This window comes from Mustelus asterias, chromosome 31, assembly GCF_964213995.1.
Source record: "Mustelus asterias chromosome 31, sMusAst1.hap1.1, whole genome shotgun sequence".
NCBI classification, from domain to species: Eukaryota; Metazoa; Chordata; class Chondrichthyes; order Carcharhiniformes; family Triakidae; genus Mustelus; species Mustelus asterias.
The window spans coordinates 5,558,306-5,584,572 of NC_135831.1; the positions used below are offsets into that span (position 1 = coordinate 5,558,306).

At 47.0% G+C, this 26,267-nt stretch overlaps 1 protein-coding gene across 2 annotated transcripts in view; it reads right to left on the reverse strand.

Annotated features, from left to right (window-relative positions):
- The window catches only part of LOC144481755 (eukaryotic translation initiation factor 4E type 2-like), a 33,024-nt gene extending 8,412 nt beyond the window's left edge, over positions 1–24,612 (reverse strand). The window contains exons 1-3 of one of the 2 annotated variants that reach the window (XM_078200904.1): positions 24,409–24,612; positions 13,422–13,536; positions 711–845 (exon numbers count right to left, since the gene is read on the reverse strand). In XM_078200904.1, the coding sequence (XP_078057030.1) occupies positions 711–845; positions 13,422–13,536; positions 24,409–24,515 (357 nt within the window). In that variant the 5' untranslated portion in view covers positions 24,516–24,612. Of the gene's footprint in view, positions 1–710; positions 846–13,421; positions 13,537–24,103; positions 24,317–24,408 lie in introns of those variants that run through there. The other variant, XM_078200905.1, reaches the window with a different exon arrangement.
- Between the last annotated feature and the right edge of the window lie 1,655 nt (positions 24,613–26,267).

The following is a 26,267-nucleotide window of genomic DNA, read 5'->3' on the forward strand; positions in this document are numbered from 1 at the left end:
GCATTTAGTTTATATATTTAATGTATATAACATTTTAGAGATATATATATATTTATATACATATATCCCTCAGTTGGTAGTCATCTCAGTTCAAGAACAGGTTACTCAATACGAATATCAAAATCAAATCCTGAATTTAACCCTATCAGATTCAGCATAGTTTTTGTTAATTCACTTGAGATGAACAAAGAACAAAGAACAGTACAGCACGGGAAACAGGCCCTTCGGCCCTCCAAGCCTGTGCCGCTCCTTCGTCCAACTGGACCAATCGTTTGTATCCCTCCATTCCCAGGCTGCTCATGTGACTATCCAGGTAAGTCTTAAACGATGTCAGCGTGTCTGCCTCCACCACCCTACTTGGCAGAGCATTCCAGGCCCCCACCACCCTCTGTGTAAAAAACATCCCTCTAATATCCGAGTTATACTTCGCCCCTCTCATCTTGAGCCCGTGACCCCTCGTGATCGTCACTTCTGATCTGGGGAAAAAGCTTCCCACCGTTCACCCTATCTATACCCTTCATAATTTTGTACACCTCTATTAGATCTCCCCTCATTCTCCGTCTTTCCAGGGAGAACAAGCCCAGTTTACCCAATCTCTCCTCATAGCTAAGATGAATGTGATAATATCCTCTCCCTATTACTAGTCGTTGCCAAGTTTGTACTTGTAAAATCAAAACTCCATCCTTCTATCACTTGTGCGGTCAACTTACTGATGCGACTGTTCCGATCTGTTTAATGTTCTGTTCGTAGCTCTGGGTGTTGGCTGGTCTGCTTGGTGTACGCCTGGAGTACCAAAAGGTGTAGTTATACTGCAGAGGGTGCTCGCCGGCTCCGGGTGTCACTGCCTGTGTAAACCACAATCAGCAAAATAAATCAACAGCACTGAGCAACTCTACTCCAGCTCACCACACTTCTCCTGCTCTGTGACCTTAAAGGAGTTTTAGGTGTTGATCACAGAATTCTGTGGACGCGCACACGGTTTAGAACATAGAACAGGCCCTTCGGCCCACGATGTTGTGCCGAGCTTTATCTGAAACCAAGATCAAGCTATCCCACTCCCTATCATCCTGGTGTGCTCCATGTGCCTATCCAATAACCGCTTAAATGTTCCTAAAGTGTCTGACTCCACGATCACTGCAGGCAGTCCATTCCACACCCCAACCACTCTCTGCGTAAAGAACCTACCTCTGTTCTCATTCCTATATCTCCCACCACGAACCCTATAGTTATGCCCCCTTGTAATAGCTCCATCCACCTGAGGAAATAGTCTTTGAATGTTCACTCTATCTATCCCCTTCAACATTTTATAAACCTCTATTCAGTCTCCCCTCAGCCTCCTCCGCTCCAGAGAGAACAGCCCTAGCTCCCTCAACCTTTCCTCATAAGACCTACCCTCCAAACCAGGCAGCATCCTGGTAAATCTCCTCTGCACTCTTTCCAGCGCTTCCACATCCTTCTTATAGTGAGGTGACCAGAACTGCACACAATATTCCAAATGTGGTCTCACCAAGGTCCTGTACAGTTGCAGCATAACCCCACGGCTCTTAAACTCCAACCCCCTGTTAATAAAAGCTAAGATGTGGAGATGCCGGCGTTGGACTGGGGTAAACACAGTAAGAACAAAGAACAAAACAGCACAGGAACAGGCCCTTCGGCCCTCCAAGCCCGCGCCGCTCCCCGGTCCAGGATTGAATCCTGAATCCAGGATCCCCGCCCAATTTTCCAGCCTATCTACATACCAAAATCCTATCCACCGAGCTGTCCCTCACAGCTACGATGCTTTGTTCATTACAACCTATTAACTCACCCCCACCCCCCCATTCCAGACCATGTGATCTCCAGGGAGAGGCGAAAACCCAGAGTGAAAAACCCCAGGGCCAATATGGGGAAAAAAAACTGGGAAATTCCTCTCCGACCCCCTGAGGCGATCGAAACGAGTCCAGGAGATCACAATGGCCCTGATCGGGAAATGCTTCCCAACCCTAGTCATTTCCACTTCCACGAACACCATATGAATTCCCTGCCCCCGAGACAGGTTCCCAACTATCCGCAGTCTTGCTCTGTACTGGCACCAGCAAGATGATCATAGAATGAAGCCTTGAAACGAGAAACAAGGAACAATTAGCCCGCGCCGCTCCCTGGTCCAGACTAGACCACTCTTTTGTATCCCTCCATTCCCACTCCGTTCATATAGCTGTCTAGATAAGTCTTAAACGTTCCCAGTGTGTCCGCCTCCACCACCTTGCCCGGCAACACATTCCAGGCCCCCACGACCCTCTGTGTGAAATATGTCCTTCTGATATCTGTGTTAAACCTCCCCCCCTTCACCTTGAACCTATGACCCCTCGTGAACGTCACCACCGACCCGGGGAAAAGCTTCCCACCGTTCACCCTATCTATGCCTTTCATAATTTTATACACCTCTATTAAGTCTCCCCTCATCCTCCGTCTTTCCAAGGAGAACAACCCCAGTTTCCCCAACCTCTCCTCATAACCAAGCCCCTCCATACCAGGCAACATCCTGGTAAACCTCCTCTGTACTCTCTCCAAAGCCTCCACGTCTTTCTGGTAGTGTGGCGACCAGAACTGGACGCAGTATTCCAAAAAGAAGTTTAACAACAGGTTTATTTGGTAGCAAAAGCCACACAAGCTTTCGGAGCTCTAAGCCCCTTCTTCAGGTGAGTGGGAATTCTGTTCACAAACAGAGCTTATAAAGACACAGATTCAATTTACATGAATAATGGTTGGAATGCGAATACTTACAACTAATCAAGTCTTTAAGAAACAAAACAATGTGAGTGGAGAGAGCATCAAGACAGGCTAAAAAGATGTGTATTGTCTCCAGACAAGACAGCCAGTGAAACTCTGCAGGTCCACGCAACTGTGGGAGTTACAAATAGTGTGACATGAACCCAATATCCCGGTTGAGGCCGTCCTCGTGTGTGCGGAACTTGGCTATCAGTTTCTGCTCAGCGACTCTGCGCTGTCGTGTGTCGCGAAGGCCGCCTTGGAGAACGCTTACCCGAATATCAGAGGCCGAATGCCCGTGACCACTGAAGTGCTCCCCAACAGGAAGAGAACAGTCTTGCCTGGTGATTGTCGAGCGGTGTTCATTCATCCGTTGTCGCAGCGTCTGCATAGTTTCCCCGATGTACCATCGACACAGATGCCATCATCTCACGTGAGAACACCATCCACCAGGTACACGGTACATACTCTTGCAATTCGGCCAACGTTGTCTACCTGATAGGCTGCAAGAAAGGATGTCCCGAGGCATGGTACATTGGAGAAACTATGCAGACGCTGCGACAACGGATGAATGAACACCGCTCGACAATCACCAGGCAAGACTGTTCTCTTCCTGTTGGGGAGCACTTCAGTGGTCACGGGCATTCGGCCTCTGATATTCGGGTAAGCGTTCTCCAAGGCGGCTTTCGCGACACACGACAGCGCAGAGTCGCTGAGCAGAAACTGATAGCCAAGTTCCGCACACACGAGGACGGCCTCAACCGGGATATTGGGTTCATGTCACACTATTTGTAACTCCCACAGTTGCGTGGACCTGCAGAGTTTCACTGGCTGTCTTGTCTGGAGACAATACACATCTTTTTAGCCTGTCTTGATGCTCTCTCCACTCACATTGTTTTGTTTCTTAAAGACTTGATTAGTTGTAAGTATTCGCATTCCAACCATTATTCATGTAAATTGAGTCTGTGTCTTTATAAGCTCTGTTTGTGAACAGAATTCCCACTCACCTGAAGAAGGGGCTTAGAGCTCCGAAAGCTTGTGTGGCTTTTGCTACCAAATAAACCTGTTGGACTTTAACCTGGTGTTGTTAAACTTCTTACAATAAAAGCTAACACACTATAGGCCTTCTTCACAGCTCTATCCACTTGAGTGGCAACCTTTAGAGATCTGTGGATATGGACCCCAAGATCTCTCTGTTCCTCCAGTCTTCAAAACCCTACCTTTGACCCTGTAATCCACATTTAAATTAGTCCTACCAAAATGAATCACCTCACATTTATCAGGGTTAAACTCCATTTGCCATTTTTCAGCCCAGCTTTGCATCCTATCTATGTCTCTTTGCAGCCTACAACAGCCCTCCACCTCATCCACTACTCCACCAATCTTGGTGTCATCAGCAAATTTACTGATTCACCCTTCAGCCTCCTCCTCTAAGTCATTTGCTTAAATTTGATACAAGATACCCTCGGATTTGTGGTAATTTTAACTACACATCCAGTGGGAAAACAGATAGTTCCTATAACATGGGAGACAAACTTGGTGTTAATACTGCATCTTTTGGCTATGAACTGATCCTGACTGTTGTAGCGCGAAGTATTTCGATGATGAAGCCTTAAAGCACAACGGTGATTTATTGAACGATAATTAAAACTACCTACAAACAAGCTCAGTACAGATACAGGTCTAGTTGTTTGGGTTTAAACCCAGTTGTTGTGGGTTTAATCTCAGTTGTTTGGATTTAATCTCAGTTGTTTGGGTTTACTCTCCGTTATTTGGGTTTAATCTCAGTGGTTTGGGTTTAATATCAGTTGTTTGGATTTAATCTCAGTTGTTTGGATTTAATCTCAGTTGTTTGGGTTTAATCTCAGTTGTTTGGGTTTAATCTCAGTTGTTCGGGTTTAATCCCAGTTGTTGTGGATTTAATCTCAGTTGTTTGGATTTAATCTCAGTTGTTTGGGTTTAATCTCAGTTGTTTGGGTTTAATCTCAGTTGTTTGGGTTTAATCTCAGTTGTTTGGGTTTAATCTCAGTTGTTTGGATTTAATATCAGTTGTTTGGATTTAATCTCAGTTGTTTGGGTTTAATATCAGTTGTTTGGGTTTAATATCAGTTGTTCTGGGTTTAATCTCAGTTGTTTGGGTTTAATATCAGTTGTTTAGGTTTAATCTCAGTTGTTTTGGGTTTAATCTCAGTTGTTTGGGTTTAATATCAGTTGTTCTGGGTTTAATCTCAGTTGTTCTGGGTTTAATATCAGTTGTTTGGGTTTAATCTCAGTTGTTTGGTTTTAATATCAGTTGTTAATATCAGGGATTTGTTCCCAGGAGCAGGCTGAGGGTAAGAGAGTGGGTTTTCTGACTTTAATTAATTATTTATTTTTTTGTTTCCTTACACTCTTATTAACTTTTCACTGTCTTACTTGACATAAAGTGTCCAGTATGAGTGTGAAACCAGTGTGTTGTTCCCAGTGTAGGATGTGGGAGGTCCTGGAGGCATCTGGCCTCCCGGACATCCACATCTGTGAGGGGTGTGTCGAGCTGCGGTTCCTGAGGGACCGTGTTAGGGAGCTGGAACTGCAGCTCGAGGATCTTAGGCTGATGAGGGAGAATGAGGAGGTGATAGACAAGAGCTATCATCAGGTGGTCACACCAGGGCAACGGGAGGAGGCCAAGTGGGTGATGGCCAGGAAGGGTAAGGCTAGGGTGGTTGAGAGCACCCCAGTGGATTTGCCCCTGCACAACAAGTACTCCTGCTTGAGTACTGCTGGGGGGGACAGCCCGCCTGGGGGAAGCAGCAGTGGCCGTGTCTCCGCAGTGGAGTCCAGCCCTGTAACTCAGAGGGCTAAGGAAAAGAGGAGGAAGGCGGTATTAATCGGGGACTCGATGGTGAAGGGGACAGACAGGCGTTTCTGCGGAGGTAGGCGGGATTCTCGCATGGTGGTCTGCCTCCCTGGGGCCGGGATCCAGGATGTCGCTAGTCGCGTCCCGGAAATCCTGAGGTGGGAGGGAGAGGAGCCTGAGGTAGCGGTACATATTGGTACCGCTGATGTGGGTAGGAAGGGAGAAGGGGTCATGAAAAGGGAGTACAGGGAATTAGGGAGACAGCTGAGAAAGAGGAAAGCAAAGGTAGTAATCTCAGGATTACTGCCTGTGCCACGGGAAGGTGAGGGCAGGAATGAAGTGAGGTGGAAGATGAATGTGTGGCTGAGGGACTGGTGCAGGGGGCAGGGATTCAGGTTCCTGGACCATTGGGACCTCTTTAGGGGCAGGGGTGATCTGTATACAAAAAACGGGTGGAACTTGAATCACACGGGGACCAATATCCTGGCCGGTAGGTTGGCTAAGGTTACTGGGGAGAATTTAAACTAGATAGGTTGGGGGGAGGGGAGCTAGAAGAGTTGACTAGGATCAAGGAACTAATTGATGGGGTGGAGGATGCAGGGGTAAGGGGAATTACAAAATTAATGGTAGAGGAGAGGGTGCAAGTGAATGAAGGCGGTAATTTAGATAAGGGAGTAGAGGGAGAGGGTGTTCGCGACTCATCAAAGCGGGTCCAGATAAAAGCTGGAATAAGGACACTTTGCCTGAATGCACGAAGCATTCGGAACAAGGTAAATGAGTTGATGGTGCAAATCAGCACGAGTGGGTACGATCTAGTGGCCATTACAGAAACGTGGCTGAAAGGTGACCAGGACTGGGAGATGAATATCCAGGGGTATCAGGCGTTTAGGAAGAATAGACAGGAAGGAAAAGGTGGTGGGGTCGCGCTATTAATAAGAGATAATATCAGGGTAGTACTGAGGGATGACATAGGCTCTGAGGAACAAAACGTGGAATCATTATGGGTAGAGATGAGGAATAGTAGAGGGAGAAAGACACTAGTAGGTGTGGTATATAGGCCCCCAAATAATAATGTTGAGGTAGGGAGGGCTATAAACAAGCAGATAAGGGATGCGTGTAAAAACGGAACGGCAATAATCATGGGGGACTTCAACATGCACATTGACTGGCAGACTCAAGTCGGTAAGGGTGGAATGGAGGAAGAGTTCTTAGAATGCTGTCGGGATAGTTTCCTTGAACAGCATGTTACGGAACCGACGAGGGAACGAGCTATTTTGGATCTGGTATTGTGTAACGAGGTAGGTAGAATTAAGGATCTTATTGTGAAGGACCCTCTTGGGTCTAGTGACCACAATATGGTCGAATTTCTGATTCAGATGGAAGAGGAGAAAGTTTGGTCCCAAACCAGTGTCCTCTGTTTGAACAGAGGGAAATATGATAGGATGAGGGATGAATTGGCTAAGGTAGACTGGGAGAGCAGGCTGGCAGGTAGGATAGCTGAGGAACAGTGGAGGATTTTTAAGGAGATCCTTTTCAGTTCTCAGCAAAAATATATTCCAGCAAAAAACAAGGATTGTAAGAAAAGGGAGAACCAGCCGTGGATAACGAAGGAAATAAAGGAGAGTATTAAAATAAAAACAGCTGCGTACAGAGTGGCCAAAAATAGTGGAGAAACAAGTGATTGGGAAAAATTCAAGAAACAACAAAAAGAGACTAAGAAAGCGATAAAGAAAGGAAGGATAGACTATGAAGCTAGGCTAGCAATTAATATAAAAAATGATAGTAAAAGTTTTTATAAATATATAAAAAGGAATAGAGTGGCTAGAGTGAATGTTGGACCCTTGGAGGACGAGAGGGGGGAGTTAATAGTGGGAAATGAGGATATGGCTGAGTCTTTAAATAAGTTTTTTGTGTCGGTCTTCACGGTGGAGGACACAAATAGTTTGCCAAATATTAACGATAGAGGGTTGGCAGCAGGAGAAATACTTAATACAATTAATGTTACCAGAGAGGCAGTGCTGGGTAGACTAATGGGACTGAAGGTGGATAAGTCCCCGGGTCCGGATGGAATGCATCCCAGGGTATTGAAAGAAATGTCAGAGGTAATAGTGGATGCGTTAGTGATTATTTATCAAAACTCGTTGCATTCTGGGGTAGTGCCGGTTGATTGGAAAACGGCTAATGTTACGCCGCTGTTTAAAAAAGGAAGGAGACAAAAGGCGGGTAACTATAGGCCGGTCAGCTTAACGTCTGTAGTAGGGAAAATGCTGGAATCCATTATTAAAGAGGAGATAGCAGGGCATCTGGATAGAAATGGTTCGATCAATCAGACGCAGCATGGATTCATGAGGGGAAAGTCGTGCTTGACGAACATGTTGGATTTTTATGAAGATGTGACTAGGGCGGTTGATGGAGGAGAACCGGTGGATGCGGTGTTTTTGGATTTCCAAAAGGCGTTTGATAAGGTGCCCCATAAAAGGCTACTGAAGAAGATTAGGGCACACGGAGTTGGGGGTAGTGTGTTAAAGTGGATTGGGGACTGGCTATCCGACAGGAAGCAAAGAGTCGGAATAAATGGGTGTTTTTCCGGTTGGAGGAAGGTAACTAGTGGCGTGCCGCAGGGATCGGTACTCGGGCCGCAACTATTTACCATTTATATAGATGATCTGGAGGAGGGGACGGAGTGTAGGGTAACGAAGTTTGCAGACGACACAAAGATAAGTGGAAAAGTGAATCGTGTGGAGGACGGAGAAGATCTGCAGAGAGATTTGGACAGGCTGAGTGAGTGGGCGAGGATATGGCAAATGGAGTATAACGTTGAGAAATGCGAGGTTATACACTTTGGAGGAAATAATAACAAATGGGATTACTATCTCAATGGAAACAAATTAAAACATGCTACCGTGCAAAGGGACCTGGGGGTCCTTGTGCATGAGACGCAAAAGCCCAGTCTGCAGGTACAACAGGTGATCAAGAAGGCAAATGGGATGTTGGCCTATATTGCGAGGGGGATAGAATATAAAAGCAGGGATGTCTTGATGCACCTGTACAGGGCATTGGTGAGGCCGCAGCTGGAATACTGTGTGCAGTATTGGTCCCCTTATATGAGGAAGGATATATTGGCATTGGAGGGAGTGCAGAGAAGGTTCACCAGGTTGATACCGGAGATGAGGGGTTTGGATTATGAGGAGAGGCTGAGGAGATTGGGTTTGTACTCGTTGGAGTTTAGAAGGATGAGGGGGGATCTTATGGAGACTTATAAGATAATGCGGGGGCTGGATAGGGTGGAGGCGGAGAGATTCTTTCCACTTAGTAAGGAAGTTAAAACTAGAGGACACAGCCTCAAAATAAAGGGGGGTCGGTTTAAGACAGAGTTGAGGAGGAACTTCTTCTCCCAGAGGGTGGTGAATCTCTGGAATTCTCTGCCCACTGAGGTGGTGGAGGCTACCTCGCTGAATATGTTTAAAGCGCGGATGGATGGATTCCTGATCGGTAAGGGAATTAAGGGTTATGGGGATCAGGCGGGTAAGTGGTACTGATCCACGTCAGATCAGCCATGATCTTATTGAATGGCGGGGCAGGCTCGAGGGGCTAGATGGCCTACTCCTGCTCCTATTTCTTATGTTCTTATGTTCTTAGTCCCATCGACTCCCGGGCTCACCTACCAGGAGCCGCACACTAATGCCCCATAGGCTGAGCTTCACGCTCTTCGCTTCTACAGGGTCATGAGACCCATGAACAATCACCCCTGAAAGGGCCCACCCTATCACACCGACTCTGCTTTTGTGTACAGTCCTCTGAAATAGGCCAAGGTTCACGCTCTCCATTCTGACAGGGTCATGAGCCCCACGAACAATCACGCCTTAAAGGGCTCACCCTATCACACTGACTCAAATCTTCACTTACTCAGTGCTTGGTGAACGGTCGCTCTGAAAAATGCCTCGAGAATCTACAGGAGTAAGGGAGGGGGTGTCCAGGGCTGCTGCTGTTGCTAAAAGATTGTGATTACTCCCGTTGCTTTTTAAAGAAATTGCTTTTAATAATGCAGAGGTCTGATCATATTCGACATCTGTTGGTGGGATGACAGGTCTCCCATGATATACCTGCAGTATCTAACTGTATGCTGGGACATTACGAAGGCCTGTGAGTCCTCACCCTCAGCTCAACTGCCGCCACTACCCCCGCCTTCCCCCCCACCACATAACGACAGTGGCACTTTGTCAAATGGCCACAGATTTACAAGGCCAATATCTTTTGTAAATGTCAATGTTCCCGATTTGTACAGCCTGATCTTTTTCGTTGGAACTTTGGCACTGAATAGTAGGTGAACCAGCTGCTGACTGAGTTAAACAAAATTCAAGTTAATGATTAACTTGGTCACAAACTGCATTCAGGATCGGAATTCCACAAAAAGACAATCTGAATTTGAAGCAAAATGAGATAAGAATGAGAGGATCGATGATGAGGAACCCACTCATCAGGACATAATTTATTATGTTATCTTGGTACACCAGTCAAAGCAAGGTTTTGAATTCTCCACTTTTACTGTCAAGCCTCCATAAGGTTAAACTCAGTCAAAAAAGATAAGCCCGCATCCATTTTTTTGAAAGAGGCCCCTCAGCAGCTGGACATAAAAGCTCGTAGCAGTTTCCTGAAGACAAGCAGGACGGTTCTCCCTTGGTTTCTGAGTCAATACTTACCCCTGAGCCACCATTGCTTAAAAGCAAATCTTCTGATGATCAGATTGCTGTCCTGGAGCTTGCCTTGTTTAAATCACTAGCCACATTCCCTACATTACAACAGGTACTATGCCCAAAAGGTATTGGCTATAAAGTGTTTTAGGATGCAATGAAGTTGTTAAAAGCACTGTAAAAATAAAAGCCTCTCTAAGCTGCCCTCAGCACGTTGATTTAAAATCATAGAATCCCCAACATGACAGAAGGAGGAAAGTTCTCCTCCTCCTTTAAAACTCCACGAAGGCACCGTACCAACGCATCTCGAAATGTACCAACGCTTGCCCATTCAATCTCTTATTGCCTCTACTTGTCAGCTTCCCTGAAGCAGTTGCACAACTTCTGCTGGGCTCTGGACAGGGCATGATGAACGGGTTGGACGCAGCGTTGGTGCTCTTCATTTCTCAGCTTCACTTGTACCACAAGAAGGCAAGTCAGACGGCTTTCTCTGAGGCACCCACCCTCCAAGCAAAAAAAAAAGTCCAAGTTTAAAGTTTATTCATTTGTGTCACAAGTAAGGCTTACATTAACACTGCAATGAAGTTACTGTGAAAATCCCCCGAGTCGCCACACTCCGGCGCCTGTTTGGGTAACACTGAGGGAGAATTTAGCACGGCCAATGCACCTAACGAGCAGTTGAGCACAGTGGTTAGCACTGCTGCCTCACAGCGCCAGGGACCCGGGTTCGATCCCCGGTTTGGGTCACTACGTCTGTGTGGAGTTTGCGCGTTCTCCCTGTGTCTGCGTGGGCTTCCTCCGGGTGCTCCAGTTTCTTCCCACATTCTGAAAGACGTGCTGGTTAGGGTGCATTGACCCGAACAGGCGCCAGAGTGTGGCGACTCGGGGAATTTCACAGTAACTTTCATTGCAGTGTTAATGTAAGCCTTACTTGTGACTAGTAAATAAACTTTACTTTTACTTTACTTATTAGGAGGTCGCAAAGTGTTTTACTAAACTCTGGCAGTACAGGGAATTCCTGTGACCGGGGCACAGGAATTCCCAAGGCTCTGAGAGTTATATCATGAGGAGAGTTTGCACAAACTAAACTCGTATTCCCTGGAAAAAGAGAAAGCTGATGGGGTGATTTATTTGAGGTTTTTACTATTTTAAAAGGAATTGATAGCCTAGACAGAAATATTTCCCACTGGTGAGGACTGCAGGACACGGGTATATCAAAGCTGGGCCATTTAGGAGCGCCATTAGGAACCATTTCTTCACACAAAGGCTGATAGGAGAGTGTAACTCTCTCCCACAAAAAAAATGCTAGCTCAAGTCATGATTTTTGAAAGCGGGATCAATACATTTTTGCTAGTCAAGGGTACTTTGGAATATGGAACTGGAATGGGTGAATGATGTTTTGTGAAGCAGATCATCTGTGATCTGAGCCAGTGGTGGTCCAGGAGGCCACACCAGGGTTCTTAGTGCAGCCCACGAGACATTTTGTTGACTGTTACCCACATGCAGGGTTGCCACATTCCAGTGGTTTCCATTGCATAGCTTTTTCTCCTATCGCAATGGCTGAAGATATAACCACGAAAAGCAAGTACAAAAGTTTATTTATTACTGTCCCAAGTAGGCTTACATTAACAACTACATTGAGGTTGCTGTGAAAACCCCTAGCTGCCACATTCTGGCGCCTGTTCGGGGTAACACTGGGGGAGAATTTAGCACGGCCAATGCACCCTAACCAGCACATCTTTTTGACTGTGGGAGGAAACCAGAGCACCCGGAGGAAACCCACGGGGAGAACATGCAGACTCCGCACAGTGACCCAGGCCTGGGGTCGAACCCGGGACCCTGGCACTATGAGGCAGCAGTGCTAACCATGGTGCCGCCCAAGTGAAGTAAGATGCGTGCCGATTGCTCAAAACATTGACTGTGAGCCCTGCGCTCTCCATCTGTACGATCAAGTGTAAATATTTATTTTGCTGATGTCAGTTCTATTAATATACGAACGATGAAGCGTTTTCTATAACTCGTCATAGAAATATTCGGTGTGTATTAAATGTATTTAATCTTATTCATGGGGCCATGGTTAGTGAACAAGCCCGACTTCAGTCTTGCAGCCCACTGAAGTGAAGGAGGGTCAGTCACGTGGCCCGCTCACGGGCCCAGGTTGCCCATCGCTGGTCTAAGCTACTGGTAGAAAAGGATGGATGTGGTTTTCTGCACTCGGAAGAATCAAAGAATCTCTACAGTGCAGGCCATTCAGCCCATCGAGTCCACACCAATTCTCCGACAGAGCATCCCACCCAAACCTGATCCCCATGACCCCATCTAGTTACCTCCCTAATCCCCCTAACTTACATATCTCAGGACACGAAGGGGCAATTTACCATGGCCATTCCCCCTAATCTGCACATCTTTGGACTGCGGGAGGAAACCCATGGGAGGCACAGGGAGAACGTGCAAATTCCACACAGACAGTCACCCAAGGCCGGAATTGAACCCAGGTCCCTGGCGCTGTGAGGGCGCAGTGCTAACTGTGCCAGCATCTTCTTCAATATGCGCCAACCGTTACAGGTGAACTGATAAGACCTCAGTTTAACATCTCATACTGAAACTGCAATGGGTTATTGACGTTGATTGTGAAGTAAAGCGCTGCAGGAGGGCCTTGAACACATTCACTGCAGAGTCAAAGGTTACACAGAGGCAAGCTCATCAGGATGATGCTGGATCACTTGTCCATGCACCAACGTTACATCCTGCCAACCAGCTCCTACAGCTGTTCATTTGGGAGCAATGTCTGCCACTTCAGGAAAATAGGGCCAGCAGATTCGCCCGCTTAACTGGATAGCTTCAAAATTGCAGGTATAAACCTGGCCTGCACGTTTAATAGTCAAAACCCAGGGTCCAGCATTACCGGAAAAAACTCCTGCTTGGTCATTTTGCCGGTCTGTAAACGATAATCCCACTGTATCCTTTGAATATGACTGTAACACTACATTCTGCACTCTCTCCTTTCCTTCTCTATGAACGGTATGCTTCGTCTGTATAGCACGCAAAGAAACAATACTTTTCACTGTATCCACATGTGGCAATAATAAATCAATAAATCAAAACAATGCTGGTAACAGGCTGTTTAAAGAAATGTCAATGATTACCTTTCGTTTAGCTGTGTTTTGTGTCTTTTCCTGGTCACATATTTTTGCTTCTTTCTCTTTCAATGCCTCACTTTCCTCGCTGTGTTCATGGTCTCCACTATCATCATCTTTCAGGCTACAAAGACAGGACATACACATGGTTCAGCATTACATGTGGTCTCGAGTACACTCCGAGGAGGCACTTTGGTATTTATTTTGCTGCGAAAAGTGTTCTATAAAATGGAGGTTGTTGCGGATAAAGAAAGCAATTGCATTTAATTGGCATCTTACTGTCTCTCTTTCATAAAGGCATTCATTTTCTTGTGCAATACAGTTCGACTTCAGGAAGCGTAGTGGAGGACACGCCCCCGTCTACGTCAACGGGGACGGAGTGGAAATGGTCGAGAGCTTCAAGTTTTGAGGTGTCCAGATCACCAACAACCTGTCCTGGACCCCCCGCCCCCCCCTCTCCTCCCTCCTCCTCCCCCCCCCCCCACCCCCTCCTCCTCCCCCCCCCCCCGCCCCCCATTGCCGACACTATAGTTAAGAAATCTCACCAACACCTCTACTTTCTCAGGAGGCTAAGGAAATTTGGCATGTCCGCTACGACTCTCACCAATCTTTACAGATGCACCATAGAAAGCATTCTTTCTGGTTGCATCACAGCCTGGTATGGCTCTTGCTCTGCCCAAGACCGCAAAAAACTACAAAGGGTCGTGAACGAAGCCCAGTCCCATCACACAAACCAGCCTCCATTGACACGGTCTACACAAAAAACTCAGTTTGCAGGTGCTGCAGGTGATCAAGGCGGCAAATGGAATGTTGGCCTTTATCGCGAAGGGGATGGAGTATAAAAGCAGGGAGGTCATGCTGCAACTGTACAAGATACTGGTGAGGCCGCACCTCGAGTACTGTGTACAATTTTGGTCCCCTTATTTAAGAAAGGATATATTAGCTTTGGAGGGGGTACAGAGAAGGTTCACCAGGTTGATTCCGGAGATGAGGGGGTTAGCTTATGAGGAGAGATTGAGTAGACTGGGCCTGTACTCATTGGAGTTTAGAAGGTTGAGGGGAGATCTTATAGAGACATATAAGATAATAAAGGGGCTAGACAGGGTAGAAGCAGCGAGGTTATTTCCACTTACAATGGAAACAAGAACTAGGGGGCATAGCCTCAAAATACGGGGGAATCAATTTAGAACAGAGTTGAGGAGGAACTTCTTCTCCCAGAGGGTAGTGAATCTTTGGAATTCTCTGCCCAAGCAGTAGAGGCTACCTCGTTAAATGTGTTTAAGTCACAGATAGATTTTTAACCATTAAGCCAATTAAGGGTTATGGGGAGCGGGGTAAGTGGAACTGAACCCACTATCAGATCAACCATGATCTTATTGAATGGCGGAGCAGGCTTGAGGGGCTAGATGGCCTACTCCTGCTCCTATTTCTTATGTTCTTACACTTCCCACTGCCTCGGAAAAGCAGCCAGCATAATTAAGGACGCCACGCAGCCCGGACATTCTCTCTTCCACCTTCTTCCATCGGGATAAAGATATAAAGGTCTGAGGTCACATACCAACTGACTCAAGAACAGCTTCTTCCCTGCTGCCATCAGACATTTGAATGGACCTACCTCGCATTAAGTTGATCTTTCTCTACACCCTAGCTATGACTGTAACACTACATTCTGCACCCTCTCCTTTCCTTCTCTATGAACGGTATGCCTTGTCTGTATAGCGCGCAAGAAACAATACTTTTCACTGCATCCCAATACATGTGACAATAATAAATCAAATCCATGACCACTGACTTCTACCTGGGATCTCTCAGTTATATGAGCCTGTAAAGGAACTGGGCTATTTGACTTTGTGGAGTTTCACAACTAGGTTCGATCCAGGGTCATCCCAACTCCGAAACGTTGGCTCTATTCTCTCTCCACAGATGCTGTTGGAGCTGCTGAGATTTTCCAGCATTTTCTGCTTTTGTTTCAGATTCCAGCATCCGCATTCATCTAGAGTCTGATCCTGTCTGTATGCGTGCCTTCCAGTAGCATTCCCGAATGGTGATCTGGCACAGGAACCTTGAGCTGATTCTATCCACCCTTCTCCCTTACTCGTGCCACAAACATTCAAATGACCCAGGGCCCTTCTCCTAACCATTCTCCATACGAGTCATTGCATATCAGATCACAATAGTTTAATGGTAGGGTTAGTTACGATGCCTCAAGTGCTGATACTCACTGTTTAGATGAGGAAGGAGTTGGGCAAGGTAGGCAACAGTTGCAGAAATCTATGAAACCAAATCTCAGTCAATACTTTAAGTAGATGATGCTGGTAAAATACTTGGATTACACTTAAGATAAAGACAGTGAAGGGTGTGGATTAACAGAATCAGTAGGGGTTCAAACATCTTATTCCTTCAAAGCATGAACGGAGTTACATGAAGTCATTAAAATGTCCAAAGACATTCTGATCTTTACAAATAGGGGCACAGAGTACAAGAGAACTAAATTAATGATAAATTTGTACAAAACATTTAGAGTACAATATAAAGGGAAAGACTCTTAGTACTGTAGAGGATCAGAAGGACCTTGGGGTCCGGGTCCATAGGACTCTAAAATCGGCCACGCAGGTGGAGGAGGTGGTTAAGAAGGCGTATGGTGTGCTGGCCTTTATCAATCGAGGGATTGAGTTTCGGAGTCCGGGGATAATGATGCAGCTATATAAGATCCTCGTCAGACCCCACTTGGAGTACTGTGCTCAGTTCTGGTCGCCTCACTATAGGAAGGATGTGGAAAAGATTGAAAGGGTGCAGAGGAGATTTACAAGGATGTTGCCTGGATTGAGTGGCATGCCTTATGAGGATAGGCTGAGGGAGCTCGGTCTTTTCTCCTTGGAGAGACGAAGGATGAGAGGAGACCTAATAGAGGTGTATAAGATGTTGAGAGGCATTGATCGGGTGGACTCTCAGAGGCTTTTTCCCAGGGTGGAAATGTCTGCTACGAGAGGACACAGGTTTAAGGTGCTGGGGGGTAGGTACAGGGGAGATGTTAGGGGTACGTTTTTCACACAGAGGGTGGTGGGCGAGTGGAATCGGCTGCCGTCAGTGGTGGTGGAGGCAAACTCAATAGGGTCTTTTAAGAGACTCCTGGATGAGTACACGGAGCTTAATAGGATGGAGGGTTATAGGTAGGTCTAGAAGGTAGGGATGTGTTCGAAACAACTTGTGGGCCGAAGGGCCTGTTTGTGCTGTAGTTTTTCTATATTTCTACTGTAAGTAGTTCTGATGCCCCATTATAGAAGGAACACCAAAGCCATACAGAATGTACGGGTTGATCCACCAGGGTAATACCAGGGATAGGAAACTACAGTCTGAGATCCACCAGAGCAGGACAAGCTGGGAGATTTAATATCGGCCTTTGAAATGATAACTTTGGATAGGGCGGATAGGTTGGAGAGTCGATAACAAGGGATGGCCAATTCAAAACTGAACTGTGATGGTAGAAATTTCGTGGAGAGTAGCTGGATTGGGGAATGTTTTGTCACAGGGAATGGCTGAGACAAACACCATTGTGTTTTCGGAGGATAAAATCTGATATGTAGTTGAAGCTTGATGAGCAGGATTATGTCTGGGTGTGACAAAAGGCCAGTTCTAGTGACAAACAAAACGACATGGCCAATCAGCCCAGAGCTTGCTTCACTATACGATAAGATCATGGCCAATCTGGTTGGGTTACATTTTCAACATTCTCTGCCAATAACCTTACATTCCTTTACCCAATTAGATCAAGCTTTTGATCATCTCCAAAGTAGCTCTTTGGGTGACATGGCGCCAAATTTTGTTTCGGTAGTGTACACAGGGATCTGGACTGTACCAGTCACTGAAAGCAAACATCCAGGTACAGCAAGCCATTTGGAAGAAAAATGGCACATTGACCTTCAGTGCAAGAGTACAGCAGCAAAGGATGTCTTACTGCAGCTGTGATGTGGAGATGCCAGCGTTGGACTGGGGTGAACACAGTAAGAGTTTTAACAACACCAGGTTAAAGTCCAACAGGTTTATTTGGTAGCAAATGCCATTAGCTTTCGGAGCGCTGCTCCTTCGTCAGATGGAGTGGAAATCTGCTCACAAACAGGGCACACAGAGACACAAAATCAAGTTACAGAATACTGATTAGAATGCGAATCTCTACAGCCAACCAGGTCTTAAAGATCCAGACAATGTGAGTGGAGGGAGCATTAAGCACAGGTTACAGAGATGTGTATTGTCTCCAGACAGGACAGCCAGTGAGATTCTGCAAGTCCAGGAGGCAAGCTGTGGGGGTTACTGATAGTGTGACATAAACCCAACATCCCGGTTTAGGCCGTCTTCATGTGTGTGGAATTTGGCTATCAGTTTCTGCTCAGCGACTCTGCGCTGTCGTGTGTTGTGAAGTCCGCCTTGGAGAACGCTTACCCGCCCTGTTTGAGAGCAGATTTCCACTCCATCTGACGAAGGAGCAGCGCTCTGAAAGCAAATGGCATTTGCTACCAAATAAACCTGTTGGACTTTAACCTGGTGTTGTTAAAACTCTGACTGTGTTTACTGCAGCTGTACAGAGCTCTGGAGTTTGTGTGCAGTTTTGGTCTCCTTATCTAAGAAAGGATCTTCTTGCCATAGAGGGAGTGCAGCGAAGGTTCAACAGAGTGATACCAGGGATGGCAGGATTGTCATAGGAGGAGAGTTGAGTCAACAGGACCTTATTCACTGGAGTTCAGTAGAATAAGAGGGAATCTCATTGAAATGTGTAAAATTCTGACAGGGTTAGAACATAGAACAGCTACAGCACAAACAGGCCCTTCGGCCCACAAGTTGCGCCGAACATGTCCCTACCTACTAGGCTTACCTATAACCCTCTATCTTACTAACTTCCATGAACTTATACAAAAGTCTCTTAAAAGACCCTATCGAATCCGCCTCCACCACCTCTACCGGCAGCCGATTCCACGCACCCACCACCCTCTGAGTGAAAAACTTACCCCTATCATCTCCTCTGTACCTACTCCCCAGCACCCTAAACCTGTGACCTCTTGTGGCAACCATTTCAGCCCTGGGTAAAAGCCTCTGAGAATCCACTCTATCAATACCCCTCAACATCTTATACACCTCTATCAGGTCACCTCTCATCCTTCGCCTCTCCAAGGAGAAAAGACCTAGCTCTCTCAACCTATCCTCATAAGGCATGCCACCTAATCCAGGCAACATCCTTGTAAATCTCCTCTGCACCCTTTCTATGGCTTCCACATCCTTTCTGTGATGAGGCGACCAAACTGGGCACAGTACTCCAGGTGGGGTCTGACCAGGGTCCTATACAGCTGCAGCATTATCTCCCGATTTCTAAACTCAATTCCTCTATTGATGAAGGCCAGTATTCCATATGCCTTCTTAACCACAGCCTCCACCTGCGACGCTGCTTTGAGTGTCCTATGAACCCGGACCCCAAGATCCTTCTGATCTTCCACACTGCCAAGCGTCTTACCCTTAATATTATATTCTTTCATCCTATTCAACCTGCCAAAATGAACCACCACACACTTATCTGGGTTGAAGTCGGATTTCCTCGGATGGTGTTGGCTAGCACGAGGGGACATAGCTTTAAATTGAGGGGTGAGAGATATAGGACAGATGTTAGAGGTAGGTTCTTTACTCAGAGAGTAGTAAGGGCGTGGAATGCCCTGCCTGCAGCAGTGGTGGACTCGTCAACGTTGAGAGCGTTCAAGTGGTTATTGGATAAACATATGAATGATATTGGAATAGTGTAGATTAGAGGGGCTTTAGATTGGTTTCACTGGTCGGCGCAACATCGAGGGCCGAAGGGCCTGTACTGCGCTGTAATGTTCTATGAAGTCCATCTGCCACTTCTCCGCCCAGTCTTGCATCTTATCTGTCTCGTTGCAACTGCTGACATCCCTCTACACTATCCACAACCCCACCAACCTTTGTGTCATCAGCAAAGTTACCAACCCATCCTTCCACTTCCTCATCCAGGTCATTTATAAAAATCACAAAGAGCAAGGGTCCCAGAACGGATCCCTGGGGCACTCCACTGGTGACCGACCTCCATGCTGAAAAAGACCCATCTACAACCACTCTTTGCCTTCTGTGGGAAAGCCAGTTCTGAATCCACAAAGCAATGTCCCCTTGTATCCCATGCCCCCTCACTTTCTCAATGAGCCTTGCATGGGGCACCTTATCAAACGCCTTGCTGAAATTCATATAAACTACATCTACCGCTTTTCCCTCGTCTATGTGTCTAGTTACATCTTCAAAAAATTTGAACAGACTGGACACAGGATGTTATTTTCCATGGCTGGAGGGTCTAGAACAAGGGGATCACAGTCTCAGGATACAGGGTAGACCATTTAGGACGGAGATGAAGAGCAATTTCTTCATTGAGAGAGAGAGAGAGTGGTGAAATTGTGGAATCCTCTACCTCAGAAGACTGCGGAGGCCAAACGGAAATAGATAGGATTTCTAAATTCTAAAGCTATCAAGGGGTATGAGGAGAGCACTGGAGTATGGCCGTGAGCTAGAGGATCAGCATGATCGCACTGAACGGTGGAGCAGGCTTGTGTTTTCTGACACGAACCGTGGGACATTTTGCAAGATTAAATACAAATTGTTGTTTGTTGAAGGATGAACATTGCCGAGGACACCACAAGTTCTGTTCGCCCGAGGGGACTGATGCAGCTTCAGTTTAATGTATTAACCCAAACACAACACTTCCATAAGCACTGGGCCCACACACTACAGCACAGCAGTGCCAGCCTACATTTCATTAAGTCTCTGGATTAGGACTCAAACCCACAACTTCTGATTCAGAGTCAAGAGTCACTGAGTCAATGCAAAGCTTATCTTGTATCTCAGTAGTCTGTGTGTCAAATGTGCTCCCACACTGGTGTTAGGTTGAGTGTTCCTGGACTTTGACCCAGTGACAATGAGCTCATGGCATGATATATCCAACTCAAGATAATGTGTGATTTGAAATGTTACCAATGACCCACTGCCCTGTCCTGCTGCTGCTTTTCATAGAATCATAGATATCCTATATTGCAGAAGGAGACCATTCAGCCCATCAAGTCTGCACTAACAATCCCATCTGCCCCTATCCCCGTAACTCCATATATTTACCCCACTAATCCCTCTAACCTACGCATCCCGGGACACTAAGGGGCAATTTAGCATGGCCAATGCACCTAACCTGCACATTTTTGGACTGTGGGAGGAAACCAGAGCACCCAGAGGAAACCCACGCAGACACAGGGAGAACATGCAAACTCCACATGGTGACCTGAGCCAGGAATTGAACCCAGGTCTCTGTGAGGCAACAGTGCTAACCATTGTGCCACCGTAGCTGGTAGTTGCAATAGATATCTGGTCCATAGTACACACTGCAACCGCAGTATTCCAGTGGCGGAGGGAATCGTTATCACATTTGTCTACATGACAAGAACTACAAGTCAGAAGTTTTGTCTCACTTTGGAGTCACCCTGTGCAAATCTTATCAACTATTGACTTAGGACCTTGAATGTTCTCTCACGTCTCTGCATCAATGCATCACTCACTCGGTTATGTTCAAGTGTCAACAAACCCCACATTGAGATTGGTAGCTTAAATACTTTCCAATTTTATCTATGACTTCTTATTAAAGAATTTTTAATGACCTTATATCTGTTTGCTGTGTCTGCTGCTCAAACCCTCCCTCAGGCCTCTGTCCAATCTCCAAACTCGCCGTTACAACTGTCCTTGTTGATGTGGCCCAGTCCCGACAACTTAAGATTTTTTGACAAGCATAACCAGTTGCGAGTGGGGAGCACTAGCTGATTATCCTCTATCAAAAGTACAGAGGGATACTAATGACATTCCAACTGAACTACAGAGGGGAGAATATTTGGCAAGTACCGGATCAGACCAAGTCATCACCCATTCGGAAGTGTGTAGTGTGTGGACATCAATTTAGGGCCAGCAGAGCAAGAGGAAGTCATTCAGCCATTCCAACTTATTCCATTTTTCAGCATTGTTGCAGCTGAACTCCATGTTCCCAGTTGGTTCCATAACCCTTAATAACCTGGGAGGGGAGACAAGCTAATCCATGGGATACAGGGATAGTAGAGGGGTGGATAATCAGCCCTGATTGTATTGAATAGCGGATCAGACTCAATGGGCTGAATGGCCTACTCCTGCTCCTATGTCCCCACAGTTGAACAGCCTGCCAACGCTCACTTACAGAACCACAGAATCCATGTGCAGAAAGAGAATTGGAAACCCTACTTTTTGCCTGGGGCAAAATGGTATGTACGTGGATAGCTGGTGAGGAAAGGATTTGACATTAGAAGCATAGAACCCCTACAACGCAGAGAGAGGACATCTGGCCCATCAAGACTGCAACACAGGCCCTCCTCTCCAACCTACCCCCATAACACCACACATTTACCATGTCTAATCCACCTAACCTACACGTCTTTGGAGCTTGGGAGGAAACTGGAGCACCTGGAGGAAACCCATGCAGACATGGGGAGAAATCATAGAATCATAGAAACCCTACAGTACAGAAAGAGGCCATTCGGCCCATCGAGTCTGCACCGACCACAATCCCACCCAGGCCCTACCCCCATATCCCTACATATTTTACCTGCTAATCCCTCTAATCTACGCATCCCAGGACACTAAGGGGCAATTTTAGCATGTCCAATCAACCTAACCCACACATCTTTGGACTGTGGGAGGAAACCGGAGCATCCGGAGGAAACCCACGCAGACACGAGGAAAATACATAAGAACATAAGAAATAGGAGCAGGAGTAGGCCATCTGGCCCTTCGAGCCTGCCCCGCCATTCAACAAGATCATGGCTGATCTGAAGCGAATCAGTTCCACTTACCCGCCCGCTCCCCATATCCCCTAATTCCCTTATCGATCAGAAAACTATCTACCCGTGATTTAAACATATTCAACGAGGAAGCCTCCACCACTTCAATGGGCAGAGAATTCCAGAGATTCACTACCCTCTGAGAGAAGAAGTTCCCCCTCAACTCTGTTCTGAACCGGCCCCCCCTTATTTTGAGGCTGTGCCCTCTAGTTCTGGTTTCCCTTCTAAGTGGAAAGAATCTCTCCACCTCTACCCTATCCAGCCCCTTCATTATCTTATATGTCTCTATAAGATCACCCCTCATCCTTCTAAACTCCAACGAGTACAGACCCAATCTGTTTAATCTCTCCTCATAAACTACACCCCTCATCTCCGGTATCAACCTGGTGAACCTTCTCTGCACTCCCTCCAAGGCCAATATATCCTTTCGCAAATAAGGGGACCAAAACTGCACAGTACTCCAGTTGCGGCCTCACCAGTGCCTTGTACAGTTGCAGCAAGACCTCCCTGCTTTTATATTCTATCCCCCTCGCGATAAAGGCCAAGAATGTGCAAACTTTGCACAGACAGTGACCCAAGCTGGGAATCGAACCCAGGTCCCTGGCGCCGTGGGGCTCAGAGCCTCGAAAGCTTGTGTGGCTTTTGCTACCAAATAAACCTGTTGGACTTTAACCTGGTGTTGTTAAACTTCTTACTGTAAGGCCACAGAGCTAACCACTGCGCCACAGTATAAAATAGAATATCCTCTAATACAATAAAAAGCAAAATACCAGAGATCATAGAATCCCTACAGTGCAGAAGGAGGCTATTCAGCCTATCGAGCCTGCACCAACAACAATCCCACCCAGGCCCTACCCGCATAACCCCATGTATTTACCCCACTAATTCCCCTGACAGTAAGGAGCAATTTAGCATGGCCAATCTACCTAACCCGCGCATCTTTGGACTGTGGGGAGGAAATCGGAGCACCCGGGGGAAACCCACACAGACACGGGAGAGAACATGCAATCTCCACACAGTCACCCAAGACTGGAATCGAACCCGGGTCCCTGATGCTGTGAGGCAACCACTGCGCCGACTCATAATATATCTCCTGTAATATAGTGGCACAGTGGGTAGCACTGCTGCCTCACATGGCCGGGGACCTGGGTTTGATCCCCACCTTGGGTGACCGTGTGAAGTCTGCACGTTCTCCCCACGTCTGTGTGGACCTCCTTCGGGTGCTCTGGTTTCCTCCCCACAGTCCGAAAGGTTAGGTGCATTGGGCCATGCTAAAAATTCTCCCTTGGTGCGTCCGAACAGGTGCCGGAGTGTGGCGACTAGGGGATTTTCACAGTAACTTCATTGCAGTGTTAATGTAAGCCTACTTGTGACACTGATAAATAAACTTTAAACAATAAAAAAAATACTGCAGGTGCTGAAAATCTGAAATAAAAAGCAGAAGATGCCGGATAAGCTCGGCAGTATTTTTTGGGGAGGGAGAAATGGAGTTAATGTCTCCAGTCCCTGGGACTGTCTGAGAAGAGCAGTTAACAGAAACGACCCCTTGAACCACCTGTTGCGCCTCAACCAAACCTGACGCAGGGTCGGCGGCGAACAACCTTGCTTTTGATTGACGTGCAGGCCGACCAATCAGCGGATTCCGCCCATCCGCCCTCGTGCCGACCCGCCAATCAGCAACTGCAGCGGCGTCGCTGGGGGGCGGTACTTCCGGCCGGCCGCTGGGGGGAGGGGCGGGACTTCCGGCCGTCCGCTTGAGCCGCCAACCGCCTCCTGGAAGAAAATAACCGATGGTCGACTCACGCTTGGAATTTATTGTTCATCTCTTCCAGGACCTCCCCGAGATTTAAAAAAAAAGGCGGGGGAAACGAGCATTCGATAAAAAAAACGCCAGGTTCTGCCGTTCACGGTGTTTTTTTAAAAAGAAAATCCGCCCGACTCGGAACGAGGAGGCCGATTCCCCCCGGCGGCCCCGACGATGCGCATGCGTCAGGGCTCACGACGGTCGATGCGCATGCGGGCCACGGCTTACGACGGTCGATGCGCATGCGCGCCTCGACTCAGAACGGTCGATGCGCATGCGCCACGGCGAGCCCTTGGGGACAAACCTCGGCAGGTTCAAAGATGTCGATTCCCAAACCCTGCTGGAACTCTCACTTGAGGATGCTGTCTCTCCAACTCCTGTGGCTTGAGGCGAAGATTTAGGATTCGGCATTCAGCAGCTGAGTTTCAATACCACCTGGAGTTTTTAATTAAAGAAAAATACAAATAATGTGCCAAGAAAAGACACAACCAGCATGTCAATCAGAGGTCAGTTAGGGTGCGTTGGCCGTGCTAAATTCGCCCTCAGTGTTACCCAAACAGAGTGTGGCGACTAGGGGATTTTCACAGCAGCTTCATGTAAGCTTACTCGTGACAGGAATAATAAATAAACCGATTGACCACGTTAATAATTCACATATTGGACCTTTCGACAAAGTCTTTGCATCATAGATGCAACATTCACATTGGCACGGTGGCACAGCAGTTAGCACTGCTGCCTCACAGTGCCAGGGACCCGGGTTCGATTCCCGGATTTAGACTTGGTGAGGCCCGAAGCTATATAAAGCTTGCAGGCCCCTTGTTAAAAAGTTACACCAAAAGGTCTCACAAAGGTGCGTACCAAAACAGGACCTTGGGTCGCCACAAAAAAATTGAAAACATAATTATGCCTTTTAACTATTTAATAGCAAGGTATTTAAAGTGAAAAAATACAAATTATTTTCAAATGAATGCATTTACTGATTACGTATTTATCATTTGGCTGGCTTGATCTCTCTCATAGATTATAATATTGTAAACCTTCTGAAATTCTGTGAGGCCCTAAGCTGTAGCTTGTTTAGCTTATGCCTAAATCCGGCACTGATTCCCGGCTTGGGTCCCTGTCTGTGTGGAGTTTGCATGTTCGCCCCGTGTCTGTGTGGGTTTGCTCCGGTTTCCTCCTGCAGTCCAAAGATGTGCAGATTAGGTGAATTGGTCATGATAAATTCTCCCTCAGTGTACCCGAACAGGCACCAGAGTGTGACGACTGGAGGATTTTCACAGTAACTTCATTGCAGTGTTAATGTAAGCCTACTTGTGACTAATAAAAAAACTTTAAACTTTAGAATCTCTACAGTGCCCAAGAGGCCATTTGGCCCATCGAGTCTGCACCAGCAGAGGATCTTATCCAGGCCCTCTTCCCGTGACCTGACATATTTACCCTGCTAATCTCCCGACCGTACACATCTTTGAACACTAAGGGGCAATTTAGCATGGACAATTCATCTAACCTGCACATCATCATCATAGAAACCCTACAGTGCAGAAAGAGGCCATTCGGCCCATCGAGTCTGCACTGACCACAATCCCACCCAGGCCCTACTCTCATATCCCTACATATTTTACCCGCTAATCCCTCGAACCTACACATCTCGGGACACTAAAGGGGCAATTTTGTAGCGTAGCCAATCAACCTGCACATCTTTGGACTGTGGGAGGAAACCGGAGCACCTGGAGGAAACCCACGCAGACACAGGAAGAATGTGCAAACTCCACACAGACAGTGACCCAAGCCGGGAATCGAACCCAGGTCCCTGGAGCTGTGAAGCAGCAGTGCTAACCACTGTGCTATCATGCCGCCCTGGACTGTGGGAGGAAACTGGAGCACCCGGAGCAAGCCCATGCAAACACACAGAGAACGTGCAAGCTCCACACAAACAGTCACCCAAGGCTGGAATCGAACTTGGTCCCTGGCACTGTGAGGCAGCAGTACTCACCACCAGTGTCGCCCCAAATCACAGTCACAAATGATGTCCCAAACCATCCTGGTATCTAACTATTTTCAGAGGAAAACGTATTCTTCCTGGGATTGGGCGACCAAAAGATGGTGGTGAATGAAATGCTGGTGGAGTGGTAGGACACAGATCAATGCTCTGACCTCTCAAAG